Below are 23,093 nucleotides of genomic sequence, written 5' to 3'. Positions count from 1 at the left end.
CTGCAGAACTGTGAGAAATAAATTCTTGTTGTTTATAAGCCACTCTGTCTGTGGTATTTTGTTAGCACAGCCTGAACTAAGATTGCTCTCATCATTCAAGAAATTTGAGGAAAAGAGAATATCTGCCCAAAAAAACCAAAGAGTAGGGGCAGTTAACTTGGAAAGAAAAAGGAGTAAAATAGACGTAGTATGTGTATTCAATTAGATATTATCCACTCAGAAGATGTCTGGACTAACAGATTTGAGAGCAAGGGAGGAGGCAGCATTTTTGAAAGTCTGTCAAATGCCACAATTAATTTGTTATAGTTAAAATAAAAAATAATCCAATCACGTATGTTGTCGGTGATGAATGTGGATGATGAAAGAATCCTCAGTGGTTCAATAATAAGAATAGTCAATATGGATGCTTGCTATGTGCATGATCTTCTAAAAACTCTATAAGATGGCTTTTTCTATAACCCATTATCATCTCTTGCATGACCAGACCCAAGCATTTCCAAACAACTCCTAAAGGGTACACATTAATTACAGCTCACAATGAGGACACCAGAATCATACGCTGCTTTATTGTGTGTGCCTTTCCAAGAAGCATGAAATCAAGCTTTGTTCTAAAGTTAAGTGATGGGATAAGTTTTGATCTTATCTATGCTGACGTTACAACCCACTGAGGAAACGGAATGGACAGAGATACCACAAATAATCCACTAAGAGTCCACTGACACAAGGAAAATATATATATATATAATTTAGATACATTAACACAGAAATCAGTTTAAGTGTATGAGGTAGTATGAGATGTAGATCGATTTCAATTAACACAGAAAAAGCTGTTATTTGGGAGACATTAGGAAAAAAAAAACATGAAAGAAATTTGAATGATAAGAGGAAAGGGTAGAAATGTAGAGGTCCTAATCTAATTTGCAACTTTGGCCATGGAATGGGGCTTGATCACATCAGGGGTGTTTATCTGCAGAAGCACTTGACTGTCAGACCCGCTTCGAGGGATAAGTCAGACCCGCTCAGAACTAAGTAATGAAGCTGAGGCCAACATTAAGCATGAGAACGATGGCTGACAGGAATCAACATCAAGGTTTTTTTAAAGGAAAAAAAGTGAGATTTTTAAATAATGACAAAAATCAGAAACCAAAAGAAACAAATAATAGAACGGAGGCTAAGAGAGATGAAGAGTAAAGGAAATGTCCCCATGATTTCAAGTCTTGCTGGCTGTGTGCAGTTTTAAAGCACTGGATTTTTTCAATCTCTCAAGAAGGCATTTAATTGTGCACCTATTTGGTTTGTGTTTGTGTTCTCCCTAAATTCAACATTCATTTGAGGCAGAAACTCTCACAACACAAAAGCAAGCCCTGGTTGTCTTTAGAAAGTCTCTGAGGTGAAAAATTTGAAGTTGGTAACTATTCTCAGAAATACATTCTGTTTAAGAAAACCTTGGTGATTACTTCTTCATCTTTCTTTAATATAGCAATATTTATTTGTCCCCAAAAAGATTTGTTTCTGTTCTTCTGTATACTGGCTTATTAGTTACAGCTTCTTTTTCATTCCTGAAATACTGTCAGATGATTTTCTAATACTGCCAGTTGTTTTAAAAATGCTACCACTAGGGAGTAACCAAGAGTAAATATTGAGATTCTCTGTACACAGAAGAAAAAAAAAAGAAATCTTCTAGTTAATGTAACTTAACATGCCTCGTTTAAGCCAATGATAAGGTTGTTACTAGGAGAGTTTTTTGTATTTAGTTACCGGCTTGTATTGATGAGTAAGTCACAATTCCTTAGTTTAGGATATAGAAAGCCACAAAAGAACATCATTCTAACCCTAATTTTATATATACAATGGATAATTTTATGTGTCACCTTGACTGGATCATGGGGTGCCCAGCTATAGGCTAAACATTATTTCTGGGTGTGTCTGGATGAGATTAGCCTTTGAGTTGGTGGGATCAGTGAAGCCATTTGCCCCCCTCTCCAGTGTGGATGGGCATCATCTCTAGTCCTTTTGCAGGCCCGAATAAAACAAAAGGTCGAGGAAGGAAGAATGCATCCCTTCCCGAGCCGGGACATTGATCTTCTCCTGCCCTCTACACTCCTTCCCTGGGTCGCAAGCTTGCAGGTAGCAAGCAGATCTTGGGATTTTTCAGTCTCCATAATTGCCTGAGCCAATTCCCATAATAAATTCTTCATTCATACACAGAGGATGGCACAAAAAATGTATACACATTTTAGGAAAAACTGTATTAAAATTGTAATACAGTGAATGACGCTAGCATTCATTTGATTAATGCCATCTTTTGAGCGAACGTCATACTACACATTGCTACCATAATTCAACTTCAAAAAGTAATACATAGATAATATCTTTTAAAATGTGTTTTTTGGCACCCCTTATATATACCGTGTTTCCCCGAAAATAAGACCTCGCCAGACAATCACCTCTAATGCGTCTTTTGGAGCAAAAATTAATATAAGACCCAGTTTTATTTTACTATAAGACCAGGTATAATATAATGTAATGTAATGTAATGTAATATAATATAATATACCGGGTCTTATATTAATTTTTGCTCCAAAAGGCGCATTAGAGCTGATTGTCTGGCTACGTCTTATTTTTGGGGAAATGGGGTATATGAATGAATGAGGTTACAAAGCTTCCAGGAAAACTGATTTCGAAAAGGTGACAAACCTCTCTGAGGAGAAGACGGGAGACACAAATTGTTCCACTCTTGGCAGACTGGGGAGAAAGAGGTAGCAAACTTCAAAGTAGGGGAGAAAAAATCAACTGAAAGATTAATGCATTTTTAAAGATTGACGGTGGAGTAGCATGACAGTTTAGAATCCCTGGGAGCCCCAGACACAAGTGGAGTCCTTACCCACTCACCAACTATTTTCTATGGACCTCCACTGGGTATTTCTGAGAAAGACTAAAGACAGGGCAGGAAACCTGAGAGCGCCACCTCAGGTCTGGTTGCACCAGGCGCAGAGCCTGACAAAGGATGAAAATGGATGGAGCAGAACTGCCTAGAGAAGGTAGCCCTTACAACACGTCTTTATTAAATCTATGGAAGTCATACAATTATTTTCCTCCATAGCTGTATTAAAATAATAAATTAGTTTTTTCTAATATTCTTAGAATGAAACTTCATTGGTTATTGTAAAAATATTTTGTTTGAATATGTTTACTAACTTTCATTTAAAATTTTTCCATCCATAGTCATAACTGAGATTGGTTATGTATTTTTACATCTAATAAGTTTTCATTTTTATCAGTTTTGGGATCCGTGATAAATATGCTTCATAAAACAAATTTGAAAAATGTAACTTATTCTGCTTTGGAATAGTTTAAATATTCTTAATATTTTGACCTTTAAAAAATTTGGTAGACTTCCCTTGTGACACAATCTGGGCCTGGTGCTTTGATTGGGGGAGATCTTTAAGTATTTCCTCCATTTCAGTCTATGATAATTTTTGTGTTTAGAGCTTCTCCTTCTAATAGGGTCAATTTTATACATTGCGTTAAAAAAATATTCACAGTATTTACTCAGTTTTTTCATAAAGTAGTACAAAGTAGTCTCACAATTTTTTATAATTTTCTCTCTTTTGATATCTATTTTTCCTTGTCAGTTCTAGTTTTGTGTATTTGTGCTTTCTCCTTTTTTTTCCTAGATTAGGTTAGCTAATGATTTCTTTGGTGACACCAGGCTTTCCTTAACTTGTAGCCACGTGACTCCAATCTCTGGTCCCATGGTCACATTGCCTCCTCTTGTCTCTGTGGTATTGTCCTCTGTTTCTCTATCATAAGGACACTCATCACTAGATATAGCAGCATTGGAAAATCCAAGACAAACTCCTCCTCCCAAGATCCTAAATTAATCACATCTTTTTTCATATAACATACTATTCGCTCTTTCACCATATAAGGTAATACTCACATATAAAGTAAGATTCACAAGTTCTGGGAATTGGGAGAGGGACATACCTTTTTGGATACCACTACTCAACCCACTCCATTTTAATTTATATAATCCATGAAATAAGAAGTTGGGTTACCATCTTAATGTAAAATTATTGTAGTCTACAGTATCTTAATATCTTTATTCAGGGTGATTTTTATAAGCTGACGCTTAATAAAAATAAACATTCATATTTTAAGACTGAACAATGAAGACATTCTTTTTCTGCACATCTCTGCTTGATCATTGGTCCTACAGACTGGATTATTTACTTCTAAGTCTCCAATAGATCTAATGAGAACAAATTTGAATATTTTTCCAGATTCCACTAACATTTTTTAACTTAAAAAATCATACTATTCCAACATAAAACAAAGTATATTGCATTAAGGCTACTTTCACACACTCTGAATTAACTTTTATTTGCAAATATTCTGCTCTAGTCTAAAGAAATGATATACGAAGCTATTTCCTTAAAGCAGGGCTCAACATGAAACTTTAAAACCCTTAAATGCTATATGTTTATCCAATGTTGTTATGGTTACTTAGTTATTTATTGCTGTCTTTAAACCAGAATTAAAAATATATATATATAACAGAGTAATAATCTAATGTACTGAATCGATAAGCTGCACCACAAGATCAGAATGTTGGAATCAGCCAAATTCGCCTGACCTTATACTAATTTTAGAATGCCATTTTCATCTCTCGCCTGTTATTTTATCACTGACTCCCACCCTTTTGGTTCAGAGTACATAAGGGCTTTTTTCCCTTCCTAAAACCACTGTGGCTTTCTCCTTTAACACAAATTCCCTTCTCACAAGAAGGTGACCAAAGCAAGAGTTAGGGTAGGTTAAGTACTTGCCCAGCTTATGGGGCTCAAGCATCACAGAATTTTTGTCCCCTCAATTTGTCTCTCTCAGAGAATGTTAGTGTCGTTATATCATTCATTTAAAATGCAATTCAGTTTATTTCTCTATCTGTATTCCAATTTAAAGTTTGCCCCCATATATGCTGGTTTTATGTATTTTATTAAGTATATAAAACATTAGCATAGTTCCAAAAGTCAGAACTACGCAAAAACATGTATTTTAAGAAGTGTCAACCCTTTGCTCAGGAGTCCCAGATCTAACCAGTGATGCCATCAATGTCCAATTGATGAAGGAAGCATGGGCAAAGAAGAAAGAGATCCTCTTTCAGAATGCCTTTCGCCACATACCAGTCCAGTTCAATAATCAAAGCTGGTCTTATGGAAAATTATGACAGAGGCAACAGGTACTCTGGATACATCCTCCATGCTCTACCATGGGAAACTTTCTAAAACATAGGTTTATGATATTACCGTCTGTCTGATCCAGAGAATAAAAACCAAGCTTCTAAAAAAAAAAAAAAAGAAGCGTCAACTCCCTTCCCCCAATCATTTTTACCCTTTCCAGGCCATTCCCATCCAACCCCTTTAGATAACCAATAATAGTCTCTCATACATCCTTTCTTTCCTTCTTGTTGGTATACATTTCAGATACACGTATTTTCTTATTTCCTTTTCTTTCTCATACAAAAGGTAGGGCATTATATTCTTCCATTTTAACTTTTTCACTTATCCTGAAAATTATTCCACATTGGCTCACAGATCTTCCTCATTTGTTCTATACCTGCCCAAGACTCTGGTGCGTGGACGTTAACACAGTTTATTTAATCTCTCTCTCCAATGTTTCAGTGTTTAGGTCATTTTCAATATTGTGCAATTACGGATTATACTACAATGAAAAAACTTCACACGTTTCCATATTGTTTAAGGGGTACCTTCAGGGTAAACTCCTAAAAGTGGAATTGCTGGACCGAATGACAAGTACATATGTAGTCTTTTTGTTTTCCTTTGGTTTAGATAATGTTAACCTCACCTCCAGAAAATTGTACCAATTTGCATTTCCACCACAAATGTGTTAAGAATGCCTGTTTCCTCACAGAAGCAAAAACAGAAAGTGGTATTGTTATACATTTTAACTTTTGCCAATCTGATAGATAGGAAATGATAACTCGGGGTACTTATATTCTTCCTTTTTCCTATTAAAGTGAGGCTAAATAATTTTTCATGTTGAAGGGCCACTTTATATCTTTATCTCTGAATTGTCTGTTCATGTCTTCTGCCCATTTTTCTATTGGATTTTAGTCTTTTTCCCTCACTTCTTAAAATTTCCTTATACAATAATAATATTAACACTTTGTTATCTATATTGCGAAATTTTGTCTGTCACTTATGTTTTGAATTGCTAATGTTTATGTTTTTCTGCATTAAATTTTATTCATCATTTCTTTTATCAGTATGTTGAGTCCCAATCACCTTTTCCTTCATGCAAGTGAAAGATCATGTATGTTTCTTCTGGAATTACTTTGTATTTTATATTCAGATTTCTGATCCATCTGGAATTTATTTTTGTGTATGATGTGAGTTACGGATCTGATTTTATCTTTTTCCAAATGGCAAAACAATTGTCCTAAAGTCACTTATTAAAAAGTCCATCTTTGCTCTGATGGTCTAAGATGACATCTTTATATTATAGTTCCAGATATTCTTGAATTTATTTCTAGACTTTTTATTTTATTCCACTGATCTTTCTCTTCATGTTTTAATTACAGAGGCATTGTGTTTTTTAAATATGGTAGGGCTACACTTCTCGCATAGCTTTTCCTTTTTAATGTTTTCTTGGCTATTTATTGTTCCGTACAAACTCTCATATTAAGTCATCCAATTCCACTTAAACAAAAGTCTTGTTGATATTTCATTGAAATTATGTTAATTTATAAATTAGCTTAGAGAGAGTGACAGCTTTATGATGTGAGTCATCCTTTACAAGAACAGGGGAGAAAGTTTTTAATTTATCCACATATGTTTGTGTTTTTCAGGAGTGTTTTAAAGATTGCCTTCTTTAGTCTTTGCAAATTTAATGTTGAATTAACTTTGAGCTTAATCTCCTTTGTTGCCTTTTAAATGGGGTTTCTGTACCATTATATCCAAAAAAATGGTCATGTCTGTATCTGAAGACTAGCAATTTTCTATTTCTTTATGTTAACTTTATATTCTGCTACTTCACTGAATTCTTTTTTTATTATTTGAGAGAGTTTTACCATTGTTTCTAGGGTTTTCCAGGTACATGATCATTATTATCAGCAAATAAAAATTGTTTTGTTCCTTTTTCCAATTCTTACCCCTCTAATTGTCTTGTCTATTACTTCCAAGACAAAGCTGAATAATAATGGATAGTAGGCGTATTTCCCTTCGTCGAAGTGCCTCTAGCGTTTTCCCATTAAGATGCTCGCTTTAAGAATGAGTTATACATTTATTAAGTTGGGTTTTGTCCAAAGATTTTTGAGCACCTCTGCAGATATTCATATGATCTTTTTTTCTCTTTAGATTTGTTAATACAGTACATTATTTTCCTGGATTTCCTAATAGTGAACCAAGCTTGTACTCCTGGAATAAATGTCACTTAATCATGGTTTATCTGTTTTTTTTATTGTGATGTTGGATTGTGTTTGCTAATGTTTGATTAAGTACTTCTGCATCAATATTCCTAAGTGATATTGGTAATAACTTTCTAATTATACTGTCATTACTTACTTCCTTAAAATAATGTTGATACTCTGGAGTAAGTTATAGAGCTCTGAGTCCATCTGGTCTTCAAAGGTTTGGGAAAATTCCCCTGGGAAGCCATCCAGGTGTGGAGCTCCCTTACAACCTTAATTGCTTTGAGGGAATTGGTCTGCTTAAACCATTATTTCTAACAGAGCCAGTTTCTTTAGGAAATGTCTGCTCCATATAGGTTTTCAAATTTATCTGCACTGTTGTTGGCAAAGGAATCTCTATTTGTTTTTAAACTCGTCATTAGATTAGTGGTTTGTATATTAATTTTTTCAAAAACCAAGATTTTCACTTTATTAATTATATTTACTTTTGTTTATTTGCCTCCTTTTCTTTTTTTCTTTCTTTTTTGACATTTCCTAGCTTTTTGAATTTGGAGTTTAATTTGTTAATTTTCACTCTTTCATTTTCATTGATAAAAGTGTTTAAGGCTATGAGTTTTCTTTTAATCACTCCACATACATACATGTAATGTTTTTCTTCTATCCTTATCCCCATTTTTGACTTAGTGTAAGATGCACAATCAAATTCTTATCACTCCTCATGCTGAAGCTCATTCACTCCTGTCTTTGGGAGATTCTAGTAGATTCTCAAGGATACTGGATACAAATTCCTGAGCTCTTGCATATTTAACAAACAAGAATCCTGTTCTATTGCTGATGTACTTTGCGTGTTGTTTTTGAACCAAAAACATTTTGTTGTTTTTGAGGGTCTACAGCCAGCCTAGTACTCGTGTCTTTGTAAGATAGTTTATCTTTTTGCCGTGTAACTTTGAGGACTTCTAAAACTATCTTTATAAACTGTAATAATTTTATTAAGAGAGGTCTCAGAATTAGTTGTTATGGGTCAATATGCCCTAGTATCCACTAAGCCCTTTCAATATGTAGATTCTGACATTTTATTTACAGAAAACAAGGTTTAAAAAACAAAAACAAAAAAACATAGTTTTAAATATTAATTCTGTCCATTGTTTTGTATGTTTTTTCAGGGACTCCAGTAATACCTAACTGAATCATCTTTGCCTACATTTCATTTCAAATACCTTTTTCTTTTACTCTTTCTTTTCTTTTTTAATCTCGTATTTTTTTCTCTTGGTAGTCTTCTGATTTTCTTCAATGCTCTAAGATTTTGTTTGAATATCTTATTCCGTAGGGAATTCTTAAATTAGTCTTCATTTTTTTAAATGTAATTTAGGCTATTTCTTCTGTTTTTCCTGAATTTAATCAACGCTTATTTTAGACTTTTTGTTTGTGTCCATTTCTGTTCTTGATTTTTAATTTCTGTTTCAAAGTGGTTTTTCTTTTCAAATCCCCAAATGCTTACTTAACAACGTAAGTGGCTGGCTATTTTTGATTACAGGTAAGGTGATATAATGGTGCAGGCACAGAAAAGTACTCAAATAATTGTAAATGAATAATTATCAGAAATGAAAATGACCATGACATTTCACAATCTTCTATTTGCCAATGACAGAATATGCTGTTTTGGAAAATGTTTATTTAAAGGCTACTATTCTGCTTCAAATGATATGAAATCCCTATTTGGGGGATCTAAATTACATGGAGAAAAGTATCTTCTCTAGCATTCTAAGGAACTTGATTTGTTAGAAATTCCAGGACCATTTTGAAATGTGGGTGCTATCTACAGATTGCAAATATGTTTGGCCCCATGTGAACGGAACTAACTAAAAGCATAAAAACACATTTAAGAAAGACAGGCAGAAAAAGAGTGGGAAAACTTGGAAATGATATACAAAACACTAAATGGTGCTTTGTTGAAGTAGACATTGCACACTAGCTCAACTGCTTCCGTTAACTTGTCGTGTTATTATTACTCTTATTTTAAAGTTCAGGCATATGTGCTGAATAAGAAGAATTTGCCCAAGTGGAACAAGATTAACTAATAAAAGAGAGACTCGATGAATTTAAAAGATTACAGAAAAATTAGCTCATTGTAATAATGGCTGAGTGAAGCTGAGATGGGTTCTAGATCCATATTTTCCAGGGAAAAGTTACAGTTTCTGTCCCAGGAGCTGAATAACTATACCCACTAGAAGCAGGCCCGACTGTACATCTTCCTAGAAACAGAGAAATGACTAAGACACAAACCCTGACCTCGCAAACCTGAAAGTGAAGGGCCACAACAGCATATGGGGAAATGCAAAGAAAGAGAACTACTGAAATGCTTCAACATCAGATGTATACTACAATTCCAAACAGAACATCAAGTAAGCAAAAGCTTTATGAAACAAAGCCCTCGTGTAAAGAAAAAAGAAAAATCAGAACTATTCCTAAGAGTCAAGAGATAAAACTCATGTAAGTTGTCTAAGAAAATGCATTCTAAATATTCTCTAAGGAGACTTCGGGGCAGAGAGCTGCTCTGGGCACTGGATAGGCTGAGCTCCAGCCCACCTCTTTTATGTACTGGCCCCATGAGCCTATGGATTCATTCCACCACTCTGAACCGCAGTCTCTTCTGAAGCTCTTATTATTCTACAGATTAGAAAATTAATATCCATTGCCTATGGTTGACATGTTCTCTGCTCTTCCGATCTGATATTCCTAAAAAATCTAAGGAAACAGAATTCATATCCTGCAGGATTTGTCATCTGTAGACAAGAAACTCTCTTCTCTGAGGCAGAAAAAAAATATGAAATCAGAAATGAGTTTCCCTGTAAGGAAAATAATAAGCTTTATCCAAAGGAAACTCGTGAAGCAATGACACAGACCTTTTGTTTTCCAAACACAAAGAAGCATTATGAAGGCTCAGACGCCAGCCCTCTGACAGCGGTTTGTGTCTCAGCTCTGCTCCTGCCTCTGAGTGTCTTAGGCCAGTTCCTAGATTCTGCCTCAGGGCACCTCACATTACTTTGCAAATACCTTAGGATCTGTGGTGTCATTAGCCAGATTTAGTTAGGCGAAGAGCAATACACACAATTTAGATTCACTTTCCTTTCCTTTTTTCTAATCTATGGATTTTCATTAATCTTTGATTTTTCCGATAGCCAAGATCTAAGACATGGCTGTTCTCTCAAGCCTGTCAAGAATTTATCTCCATGTCTTTTAAAAAAAATAAATTCTAAACCCATGGCTGTGTAAATGTCAAGGTCTGTGAGACAGTTTCAGATAATGACTTAAAGCCACAAAACATGGCTAGTACAGAAAATAGCAGTATCTGTAGAGGTACCAGTTGTTTATCCCATAAGATGCAACAGATCCATAGTAAGGGGTCCAGCTTCCTTTCCTCTTCCCTTCCTTCCTTCTTTCTTTTCCTCTTTCTTTCCTCCTTCATTCCCTTCACTTCCCTTCTCCCTCCATTATTCCTGCCCTCCCTCCTTCTCTCCCTCACTTTCCCCTTCCTTCCTTCTTTCCTTCCTTCCTTCCTCCCTTTTTCCTTTCCCATCTTGTACTAACTTCTTTGTTTCACTCTACAAAACGTCAGTTTAATTTCTAGTATTTGAAACAGCAGCTCACTCTGGCTCCCCTGTGAGTGACTTAATAAAAGTACTTCAGTGTCTAAACATAAACACAAGGCAAAATGTATCTTCAATACATCCATCTCTTGCCTGCAAAGAAGAAAAGCTAGCTAAGCATTCCAGACAAAGGAGTGACGTCATGATTAAATTAAACAGAAGTTACCACAATGGGATTTGTCTTCTTCATAAATAGAGGTCTCCTCTGTCCAGCTATCTAGTAGACCAAAGGATCTAGAAGCCAAAAGCACACTGGAGCTTATTTTTGTTTCATCAATCAGTGCTGCTCTGCAGAGATGTCATATACATTTACACACATGCTTTAGTATTGCAATTTAACTGCAAACTCCCTGAGAGTTTTAGGACAGGACTATACATATATCTGACAACTAATTTGAGAAAGAAAGCTTCATCACATGGTGTTTAATAATTTATGTTAGAAGCACAAATACATTTTTCTCAAACAGGCCTATAGGAAGTCCAGCCAAAGATCCTGAAGCTTTCTCAATGGTACACGAATGTACGCTCTGTAAAAGTGGTGACTTTGTTGGGTTCATTCCTTGTGACAGCCAGACTCAGTGATCCCTGCCTCCAAATGCTCATACCATTATGTAATCCTCTCCCCTCAGGTGTGGACTGGCCTACTGACCAATAACTGCAACAAAAATCATGGATGTTACTTCCAAGATTAGGCTACGTAAGGTCGAGACTTTCATTTTGCTCTCTGTCTCTCTGTCTCTCTGTCTCTCTCTCTTTCTCTCTCTCTCTCTGTTGCTCTCTCTCTCTCTGGCTTTGAGGAAACAAGTCGCCATGTTGCACAGGCCTGTGTGCCAAGAAACTGAACATGACCTCCAGTGAACTGCCAGCCAGGAACTGAAGTCCTTGGGGAACAACTCTTGATAAACTGAACTGCGCCAACACACACACACACACACACACACACACATGCACGCGCGCACACACACACACACACACACACACACACACACACGTGGGCTTTGAAAGGAATCTTTACCCAGTCAAATCTATCAGACCTCGTCGCTAAGCAGAGCCCCGGTTACAGCCTGAGCAGAGGACCTATCTATGTCAGGTCCCGAGTCCTGACCACAGAAGCAGAGATAATCAATGTGTGTTGTTTTAAGCCACTAAGTTGGGGGTTATTTTTTACACTAAACGATGGATGACTAATACACTGCTATTTCCCCAGTGCCTTGAACCATGCTTGGCTCATAGGTTGGTGCAATAAATACGAATTGCAGGGATCAATAAATGAAATTAATTCATGTGACTGATAGGAAAAAAGTTTCTGAAGAAAGTTAGTAAGCTATCCATCACAGTGCTGCTGTATACAACACAACAAGGTAAATAAACTCAATTGTCTACAAGAAACATGGTATCAAATACAATTTTCTAAAATAAATATATGGTAAGTAAATACAATTTCTGATTAAAAAAACACGTTAAACAAGCTTAAAAAACATGTTAAACAAGTCATCATAATAGCCTCAAGTTTCACTTATATTCCCCAGGAGATAACAATCAGCCAGCTATAGCTAAAAACAAAACAGTATTGGAGACCTTCTGACCCTTCTTAGCAAAGAGACTGACCAGGAACTCAATGTCACGATGATAAGATTCGGAACAGGCATAGCTCGAAGAGCCCTTTCACCTGACCTGGCCAGTGCCCTTTACTCTTTATGCATTTATGATTTCTAATTGGAAAATATGCTTCAACCTTCTCACTCATATTGTCAAAAGCATTTGGGCCAATCTCTTCCCTTCCTCTCAATGTTTCTCATTAAATACTCTTTGTGAATTGTCGCCTGTGAGTCCAACTTCAATTTTAGTAAATAAAGAGTAAATAAATTTTTACAGTTCAAGAGTAAATAATTTTTTAGAAATTTTCTCATTACAGGTTGTGATAATTGCTATGAAAGCAAGAGTGCTGAGATAAATGGCAGTGGCTGCAGAAGGAACAGTAGGTGCTTAGCATGATGGAAAGTCCTTTCTGAAAACGTGACTTTCAAACTTTAAACTGGCGGATGAGAAGGATCCAAATATACAAAGGGCTGGTTTGGGGATATGGGCATGAAACAGCATCTCAAACACAAGGAACAGCACATAAAAATGCCCCGAGGAAAGGTTCCTCAGCAGAAGGTTGATATTACATATTGTGAACGTGAGAGACAACGATACACAATAAATCCATTATAGTTTGCTAAAATCTATTTTGATACAATCACAAAACATATTTTTTTCAAACAGTGCTGTAGGGAGCCCAGCACAAAATCTCCTCATGTTTTCTGAATGGCACAAGAATATCAGCTCCATAAAAGTGGCAGTTTTGCTTTACAACTGCTTGTAAAATGTGTTTGCCTTATTTTTATTTGATCATTTCGATTGTACTTATTTGGAAACTTAACAGAAGTCATTTTGAACTTTTTGTTGTTTAATCATTCTGTTTTTCCCATAACTTTATGAGGTAAAAATTATTTCAGCTTCCAGGAGAGAAAACTAAGGTTCAGGCAGGTTCGGTAAACATGCCCAAGGTCACAAAGCTAGTAAACTGGGGGATCTGATCTGGTTGATCCAACCACCTCGCCAGCCTAATCATAAAACAGAGACTAACATGGTGAGAAGAAAATAACACAAAAAAAGGATCACACAATTGTATTGAGATGACTGGCCTGGAGTATAAAAACCTCGATTCTGTCTAAAATATGCCAAAAGCGATACCGTCAGTCACTCTACATTCTCATTAAGACTGCTAAGCTCAGTGAAGGATCCACCTTCCTCCAAAGGATGAGCAATGTCTCCTTACTCCATAGGCAAATCCAACTTTGGGTTTGTAGCTAGAAGTCCAGGTTTACCATGGGCTACAGGCTGGTTAACTAACACTAGAAGGCATCTCGCAAAGGCGGAAGCAGTCAAGTTTTGAGGACAATATACATGGGACAAAATGGACCAATAAAATAATGTCAATATTATCGACCCTCAGGTTATGTGAGGCTAGAGACGAGGTGTCTAGCAGCTAGCATGCAGGAATAGCTTAGCTAAATTAAGGTAACTGTAACACTCAGAAAGTGATCTGGGATGTCCAAGGATCTCTCAGACCTGAAAAAAGGAGCTTATTCAAGAATGTAAAGTCATTCCTCTGAGGGGAGAATTTCTCTCCTATCAAAATGCTAATACACTGGGGAAACCTTTTATCCAGAAAAAATCTTCTGGTTGAAACCCTGGGTAGAGGGAGAGGAAACTGAGGGGTGTGGGGAAAGCCGCCAAGCCCTAGGAACTACTACGGGAGGAAAGTCCTGGGAGGAGGGCATACGAATGACAAAATGCACCCAACGCGGCACTTCCGTCTCAAACCCACAGGGGTAAAAGTGCTCATCATCTATGACCTAAGCCGAGGGCGGAAGAGGTCAAGAGGGATTTTCATCCTCAGGACGGTTCTAATCTGGTACAGTTATGAACCTCATCTTTAAAGTAACGGTTTATTTCAAATGTCCTGCGGCCAGTCACAACACAAAGCACAAACACGTCAGTGATATTTTCTTGTCTCAATAACCTCTTTGTTTCGAGGACTAACTCTGAAAATGAAGGGACAGTTATGCTGTCTACAATTTACTCACAAAATCTCCATGCCTCTTTTCTCTTCCCAGTGTCACGGACGGAAAGTGTTAATCGGTGGATTGCCTGTCGTTGCCCCAATTTATTCATCAGCGCTGAATACAGACCACATCTTGCTACAACTATTGAAAACAGGGGTAGAAAATGATCTTAAGGGGTCTTTATTTGACGAGGAAAACAAGTCTTTTCATCTCTTTTCACTTCTGCTGTCTTTAGACTCAAATACACAAGGGCCTTGGACGGTTTCCCATTTGTCATCTACTCGAGGTACCATTACTGCGTGACAGAGGAAGGAAAGGCTTTCTCTTTGCTGATGTGTCCCATGATGCTGGAGCACAAACTCGGGGCTAGCTGCGAGTCTCAGCTGAATTGCATTAAATATCTTTCTTGGAAAGCTATAAAGCCATCATGAAAACATTGCTCTTGGTAAAATAAAAATAAGAAAAAGAAGTTAGCTGGCAGGATTCTGACTATATTTCAGAGAAGTTACTTGGCAGGATTCTAACTGTATTTCATGTGCATTCACAACTCTTCAGTGCAACAACATCTAAATAGTTGCTGGGTTAAATGGTAGCATGGTGGGTTTTCACTCCGAATATAAGGAGTAGTCTTCTGTTTGGGAGAGGGACTACTGTGCCAAAGATCTATGAAGTATTTTTCAGATAGTTTGGATGGAGAAGTCTGAGAGTATTATAAGTTTGTGATTATTGGTTGGGCGTCGTGGGGCAGTGGAAGGGATTCTGCATGTTTCCACTCTCCTCTGTCCATGTAAAAGGAGTTTCACTAACATGCATAAAGGTGGTTCTTCATTGTCACAGCAACTAGGGTACGAGAATGGGGGTTGCTGGCATTTACTGCTAAGGGACCAGGGTGCAATGTCTCTCACCAGGAAGAAAGTCCCAGCACAAATGCTATTCGGGCCCCGCTGAGACATACTGTGCCCCAGTAACAATTCTAGCCAGCCTCTCTCCCTACCCACTGTCCGCCTGGGGTTCTCTGACTCATGTCTTTAGGAGACGGACAGGACCCTGCCCAGGCAGCCACCTCTCCTCCTACCTCCTGGTCTGCCTGCCTGCAAAGAAGGGGTTTTCTGGGCTGCTCCCCCAAAGTGGTAGACCTGCATCGTTTTTTTCCTTTTGGGGTAGGGAGCAAGTTCAATTTAGGAGGGAAGAATCAGGAAGTTTATTGTGGTGCACATCAAAACCCAGGCTCTGTGATGAGCTTTTTCAGCAACAAGGATGACGAGGGCTGTTATTACGGCCCTTCCGAAAGAAAGAGGGAGGGAAGGAGAAGGAGGGAAGAGGGAGAGGGAGGGAAAGGGGGAGCGGGAGGGCGGAGTGAGAGAGAGAGAAAAAGAGAGAATGAATTACGTCCTATATGATCTGGTTCTAACTGGCAGTTTTAAAACATTGTCCCCAAGTTCTTTGACCCTCCTCCCATAAAGAAAAGTGGTCTACATCCTCTCTCCTTGAACCTGGGCAGACTTGTAACTGCTTTGGCCAATAGAGTATGACACAGGTGACGTGAATGGATTTCCCCGGGAGCGTCACAAAAAATAATGCAGCTCCTGCTCTGTCTGCTGGAAAACTCCCGCTTGGAACCATGACTCTCTACAGAAGTCCATGGTATGAAGAAACATGCAGGAGGAAGCCACACTACCTGGAGAGGTCCCAGGGGTGAGACCCACTGACAGCCCTAGTCTTTGAGTCATCTCCAATGTATTAGTCAAGACTCTCCGGAGAAACAGCACCCAGAGGGCGTGTATCTATATAGAAAGTGATTTACTTCAAAGAATGGGCTCACACAATTATGGAGGCTGGCAAGGTGAAGACTCAGGGAAGAGCCAATATTGCAGTTCAAGTCCTGAGGCCACCAGTTGGCAGAATTCTTTCTTACTCGGGGACGATCCGTCTTTGTTCTATTAGCGCCTTCAACTAATTAGGTGAGGCCCACCCACATTCCGGAGAGTAATCTACTTTACTCAAAGTCACCAATTTAAATGTTAATCTCATCTAAAAATGCCCTCACAGAAACATCCAGAATATCCGACCAAATAGCTGGGCACCTGGCCCACCAAAATTGACACGAAAAATTAGCCATCATACCTGCCCAGACGCCAGCTCAGGTGAATGAAGCTTCCTTGGCTCTCTCACACCAAGTTGGCCAACAGCTGAGTGCCAATGAACAACTTCAGTCGATGCTAGAAGACGCTAGAAGGAGCGAAAGAATCACCCAGCCAAGCCCTTGCCTGGTTGCTAACCCAGAGTACGGGAGCACTATACATTAGTTGTTTTAACTCACCGACTTTAGAGGTTGCTTGTTATGCTTGATAAGCGAAACTTTAACGCACAAAACTCACAACTCTCTCTTAACAAGCGTTAGCTACACTGGACATCTCAAATACACTAAGTCCTTCTAGCCTCAGAGACTTTTTACCTGCCATTCTTTCTGCCTGTAATATTCCCCCCAACCCCCATCTGGCTTAGCTGGCTCCTTTCATCCTTCCTGCATCAGATCTAATACAGTGGTACCTCGGTTTTCAAACGTAATCCGTCCCGGAAGACTGTTCAAGTCCTGAAACATTCGAAAACCAAGGCATGGTTTCCCCATAGAAAGTAATGCAAAACGGATTAATCCATTCCAGACCTTTTAAATCAACCCCTAAAACTACAAATTTAGCATGAATTTTACTAATGATACCATAGATTCATAAAATTTAAGGCATTCAGAAACCGAAACGTTCATCAACGGAGATGTTCAAACACCGAGGTACCACTGTATTACTTCCTCAGAGGCCTTCCCTGACCCCTCTCTCTAAACTGGCCTCCCTCTTTATTTCTCAACTTTTTTTCATTCTGTTCATTTTCTTCAAAACATTTATCTCAATCTGAAATTACCTTGCTGTGTCTTTGGCTATTCGCCTCCCCCAATTAAAACACTAGTTCGATAAAGATGGGTCCTTATCCAGCTCATTTACTGCTTGCACGGTGATTAGCACAGAGCATGTGTTCCACAAATATTTGATGAATAAAACATAATGAATGCTTATGTTGTATGACTTCAGGATTATGTCCATAGGCCTCAACTTACTGTTTTCACAAAATTTAATAAAGGAAGGTTAAAATTCCCATGTGATACTGAGGATGTTTTTCTCTTTCTTCTGCTTTTTTCCCCCTCTTCTAATGAGATAAGCAAATACTAGGGAACAAAAATCCTTGAGTCCTTTTATAACACCTCAGGGACAAAACCACTACATTTTTATACTTGAGTATCTATGTGGTTTATTTATATATTTTCCTAACACTTCAGGATTAATTACAAGACCACTGTAAACCGAGAATGGGAATAAATGTTCTCTCTTCTCTCCTGGAGACCAATTCTACCTTTAGCCTGTGTGTGTTACAATCTCAGCTCTTGTTTCCTCCGGCCCCCAAGGACCGGGCTTTCAGAGAGCTTGAAGAAAGGGAAGGAAAGAAGCAGGCCCATCCATCACCCATTTTTTGTTTCCCCTCCATTTTCCAGTTTTTTCATACGCTTGAAGTATGAAAACAATATCCATTTTTTCCCATCCCCTGAACTCAAGTCCTGATGCACAGGTCCTTCCTACCTGCAGCTGCCCTCCACGCCCAGCAGACACCCACTCCTACCCTACATACTAATTCCCTTGTATGTATTCTGATTTTCCCTGGTATCAACCATGTCTTTTACTTTCTGCCTTCTGATGCTTTGACACTGGGGAACTTGCTGACCCTGGAGAGACTGGCCCTCCCAGGTTAGCCAATCCTAGAGACAGCAAACAACTCACCTCCGAGCACACTTTTCAAATACCAACCAACCCAGAGCCGACACCCAACCACCAACTTTACTGGGCTCTGATACTGAGGCCACTATCCACTGTCCTAATCACCCCACGACCACATACCGAACAACTCGGACAGACCCTACACCCCAGAGCCCACTGAAATTATTCAAGCTCGCCATGCTAAGTCTGCTTACCCTGCCTCCCCCATTCCTTGCCCCAGAGAGCACAGGGAAGGCTCCTGCCCACAGTTCCCCCTCTCCTTCTGCCTCATGACCAATTCTGGTGCTTCTCCCTTTGCCCCCACCCACGGTGTGGTGTGCCCCCTCCTCTTGGGAGCGGTGAGTGACAAACTAACTTTGCAATGACAGTCATCTCATTTGTGGACCACACTTTACCTCAAATTTTGCATTAATACACTGTACTTTAAACCGTCTCTCTAGACTGTAAGTAAAGTCAGTGTCTTAATCATTTGGGGGCAACTCAGATTCTGTACTTAGTGCTCAGTATTTTAAGTTTTATTTTAGCAAGATTTTAAAAGTCTTGATTTAAATCACTGATTCACTCAAGAAACATTTATTGATGCCTTGTGTGTACTAGGCATTGTGGAATGTTCTGGGGACAGGAGGATGAATTAAACATGTTTCAGGCAGGCTCCTGGTAGGATAAAGACTCAAGACATAGTTAAGGAAAGAATAAATGAATGAATGTCTCCCCAGAATTCACAAGCTGGAGCGCATTATTTGCCGGATCACCTGGTGTGTTCCCTTCATAAAATCACTGTTAACACTAGAGGGTTTTAAAATAAACTGATTTGTCTTGTTCTATCCCATTCTTTACACAAGCTATTGCAATTGGGAATCTAAAAGATGATTCAATTTTTCCAAGTTATTACCAGATTTAATTAAGTCTTACTTAGAACATCTTGAGACTACAGCCTAGCTATCCTTCAGAACAGCCTGCGGACACTGTTTTGGGGGGATAGAATATAAATATTATTAATAATAGTGAACACTTATTGACCTCTTAATATATGCCAGGCATTGTACCAGACATGGTGTATGCATTATCTAATAACATGACATAGGTATTATCATCCTTATTTTATAGATGAAAAAAACGATGCTTAAATAGGGAGAATAATTTGCTAAATGCAGCACAGCTAATAAACAATGCCAGAATTTGAATCCAGTCAGTGTTACTCCAGAGTACACTTGTTTATCAACTAATCCTAATGTCAGCTAAGAAACTACAATTTTCTAAAGGTACATTGCTTAGGCCCGTCCTTAAAGTCCATTAAAGACTTTGGGCCAATCTTCATCACCAGGAGCTTTCCTCCCCATTCAAAATTCTGCTACTAAATCTACAATATTTGAGTACATCAGAATCTTTCTTCTAATAGTTTACTAGAATTTGTTTTTAAGCTTGCGCTGCCTGGTCACCATCCACAGCGGCTTAGTAGGTCACAGAATAAAATGAGCTACTAAAAACACCACCACCACCACCAACAAAAAACACACAGACCTCCAGAATAGTTACTTTCCCAGAACTCTCCATAGAAGAGTAGTAAGCTTTAATAACCGCAATCATATATAGAAGGCATTTTGGGACTCAAGCTATTAAGAGAGTGAGTTCTTTGCTTCCTTGTTAGCGAATCTTTCCGGAGGAATTTAGTTACAATCTGATGACAATGACAATGACTGTCTGCCTTAGCTTTAATTATTCTTTCTAGTGGTCCTCTCTAGATTCAACTTACTGCATTGAGGAAAAGCTTACTGCTCTACGCAAGACAATTATATCTTCATAGACCAGGCATTGGGGAATGCATTGGGGAGTCTACAACTTCAGTCACCTTGAACATCAGATATTTCTTAATGCACATTTGTGGGAAAGAAATTCATAGGACACCAACTAGTGTGTAAATCTCAAATCTGCTCTTTTGTTTCTCCCTGTGTATGGCTGCATATTAAACAAAATTACCATAACAGACAAACGGAACTCTTTTTCTGGCACCTTGGGTTTCAGAACTCCCAGGGGAATCACTGAAAGCTACTCCTTTATCCCTCTTGCATCCAAAAGAGAAATCGATGAGTTGCTGAGTAAGGCTTTTGATCCCTTGCCAAGCCTCAAGCTTCTTAAGACACTAGTCGAATGGTATTTGATACTTTTTTAAAGACTCAAATCTCCCCATTCCAGCCTAAGGGGAGAAGACACATCTCAAGGCTTTCTTTCATTCCACAATAAGCACCAAGCGCCTACTATGTGCCTGAGTCTGTTCTAAGGCCTTGGAGATACAGCAGTGAATATGTATTCTATTTATTACTGAAGAGCAATAGGAAGTACCTTTGAGTTATTTGTAATTCCCACTGTAACCAAACCGCAGCGCAGAGCTCAGAATCTTAGAAGTTAGGGTGAGAAGAGACCCCAGGAGTCTTTGGAGACTCACAGCTGCCTAGGGCTCTGTTGCCAACACTTAACTAGAAAGGGGTCTTTCATAGGAACTGTGGGGAGGAGGTGTGAGTCCCTCGTATTTACATGCAGAGTTGGCATGCAAGTATGAGCACTTCCAAGGGCCAGGAGCTACAGATTTCCTCGAATTCTCAAAAAAGGTAGGAGATCCCACACAGATTAGAAGGATTCCCTTAGCATACCCGTGGCTGTAAGAACCCAGAGGATTGCACTTGCACGTCTTTGCTAAAGGTCACCTTTTGAACCAAAAAGTAATGCCTAGTAGACGCTACATTGGCCGCGACAGTCTCTCAGTCCTCCCTACACCTCTCACTTTGCCCCCAGAAAGCTCCAGGTGCAGCTGTAAGGCAGAGAGGGGACGAGCAGCGCGCAGGCCTGAAAGTAAAAGGACATCGGTTCCTGTCCTGCTCTGCTGCTGAGGACGAGTACCCCCCAACCCCCCCAAAAAAACCACAACAACAACAACAAAAACAACTCGCGCCTCCCTTCTCCGGATCTCACTTCGGACCTAGGTTAAAACTTAGGGCCTGTCTGCCCTCGGCTTCCAAGTTCTCCAAGAGCAATAAAGACCCAAGGGGAGCGATTGGGGCCTTTTGGGGCAGGGAGGTGGCCCCGCGGCTCCCCTCAGCGGGCTGTCGGGGTGCACACGTGCGCAGAGCCCCGGGGAGTGCGCGCCCGCGCCCTGTACCCGCGCCCCGAGCTCACACACGGCCCTTCCACACCGCTGCACCCTCCACGCGCGCACGGGCCGCAGCCTCCGAGCGGGACTCGGGACGAGCGCGCAGGGGCTGCTACTAGTACTTCACCGTCTGTCACTGTCGCGTCCGCCTCCTCCCCGGCCGGGTGCACCTCCAGCCACAGAGGTTGCGGGTTGGGGGGTGACAGCGGCCCAGCCGCGAAGAGCTGCTCCTCGGTCACGAAGCGCAGCTGCACGCGGTAGGACAGCCGCGCGGGGACCCGGGCCGGCGCGGGGGCCGTGGCCATGGTGCGCGCGCCGCGGCCCGAAGCCTGGCGGCGCCTCCTCCGCGCCCTGGGCCGGGAGAAACTGCCGAGGGAAGGGGAGGAACTTGGCAGCGCTACCACCTTCCTCACCTCCGCTGCAAGTTCAGTCCTCGCTCGGGAAAACGCCCGCCGACTTCTCGGACACCTGCTGACCGCCCCCCGACCCCCCCGGCCACGCGGACCGCCCACACGCATCTCGCGGGGCGCGCGGCGGATGCGCACGTGGGCCTAACTGCCTCGCGGGGCAGCATCTGAGAACACTCAAGTTTGGAGAGTGCGCGACGCACCTGGAGACGGTTGGGGTTTGGAAGCAGAAGGGTGACACCTGCTGTTCGGCCCGACCGCTCTGCGGCCGCGAACGTCGGTTTGGAACCGGCCGTGGCTCCGGCTCTGCGCTGGGTGGGCACTCACGGCGGTTCGGGGGCGACTCGCCTACGGGGAAGCAGCCGTTCCCCGAGCTCCTTCCTTAGTGACAGGATCCCGACAGCGGCAGCGAGGCGGTGTGGAAGCCTGGGGCTTCGTGCAGTTGTCTGGGCCCAAGGACCACTCTAGCCTCCCCTCTCCTAATTCGGCATTGAAAACTGGCTCCTAGATTGTGGACCATTTTCCTAGAAGTGGGTCGGAGGTCCAGGGACTCTTGACCCAAGTGGACGCCTGTCTCCCGCAGCTACCTACCCTAGCCAGTTGGTTCCAGCATCAAAGAATGAAGGCTGTAAACCCTGGGGAACCAAATCGTATGTTGTTGCCTCCTAAGCAGAGAAATTCTGCTGCAGGGGGTTAAGAAACGGAAATCGTCCTTTTGACGCGAGTCCCCTACAGTCAGACTCATGTGCCATTAAAGGGAACTTCTCTTCAACTTCTGTGTGTCCTCCATCTGTGGCCTGACAGAATGGATTGCAAGGAGGAAACAAGGATTGTAAATCTATTGGGATTCCAGGAAGACAATGTCCTTACCTAAGCAGACTGGACTTTACAAGAAGGAGCTTCCATAGGGGCCCAGGGGTCTGTAACTTCAGAGTTTCCAACTGGAACTGCTAAATCCAGTCAGGCTTTATGAAATCTCATTTATCTCCTCTCTCCACGCCACCTCCCCTGTGTCCTAGTTCCTTTTGTAGCC

General features: G+C 40.3%; 1 protein-coding gene across 1 annotated transcript in view; it reads right to left on the bottom strand.

Annotated features, from left to right (window-relative positions):
* Positions 1–21,958, bottom strand: part of LOC117031516 (histone-arginine methyltransferase CARM1-like) — a 223,458-nt gene extending 201,500 nt beyond the window's left edge. The window contains exon 1 of the mRNA XM_033122012.1: positions 21,781–21,958. Coding sequence (XP_032977903.1) covers positions 21,781–21,958 — 178 coding nt within the window. The remainder of the gene's footprint in view (positions 1–21,780) is intronic.
* Between the last annotated feature and the right edge of the window lie 1,135 nt (positions 21,959–23,093).

The sequence above is a fragment of the Rhinolophus ferrumequinum genome, chromosome 12 (genome assembly GCF_004115265.2).
Source record: "Rhinolophus ferrumequinum isolate MPI-CBG mRhiFer1 chromosome 12, mRhiFer1_v1.p, whole genome shotgun sequence".
Taxonomy (NCBI): Eukaryota; Metazoa; Chordata; class Mammalia; order Chiroptera; family Rhinolophidae; genus Rhinolophus; species Rhinolophus ferrumequinum.
The sequence above is the reverse complement of the archived record's forward strand: the minus strand, read 5'-3'. Positions and strand labels throughout refer to the sequence as shown.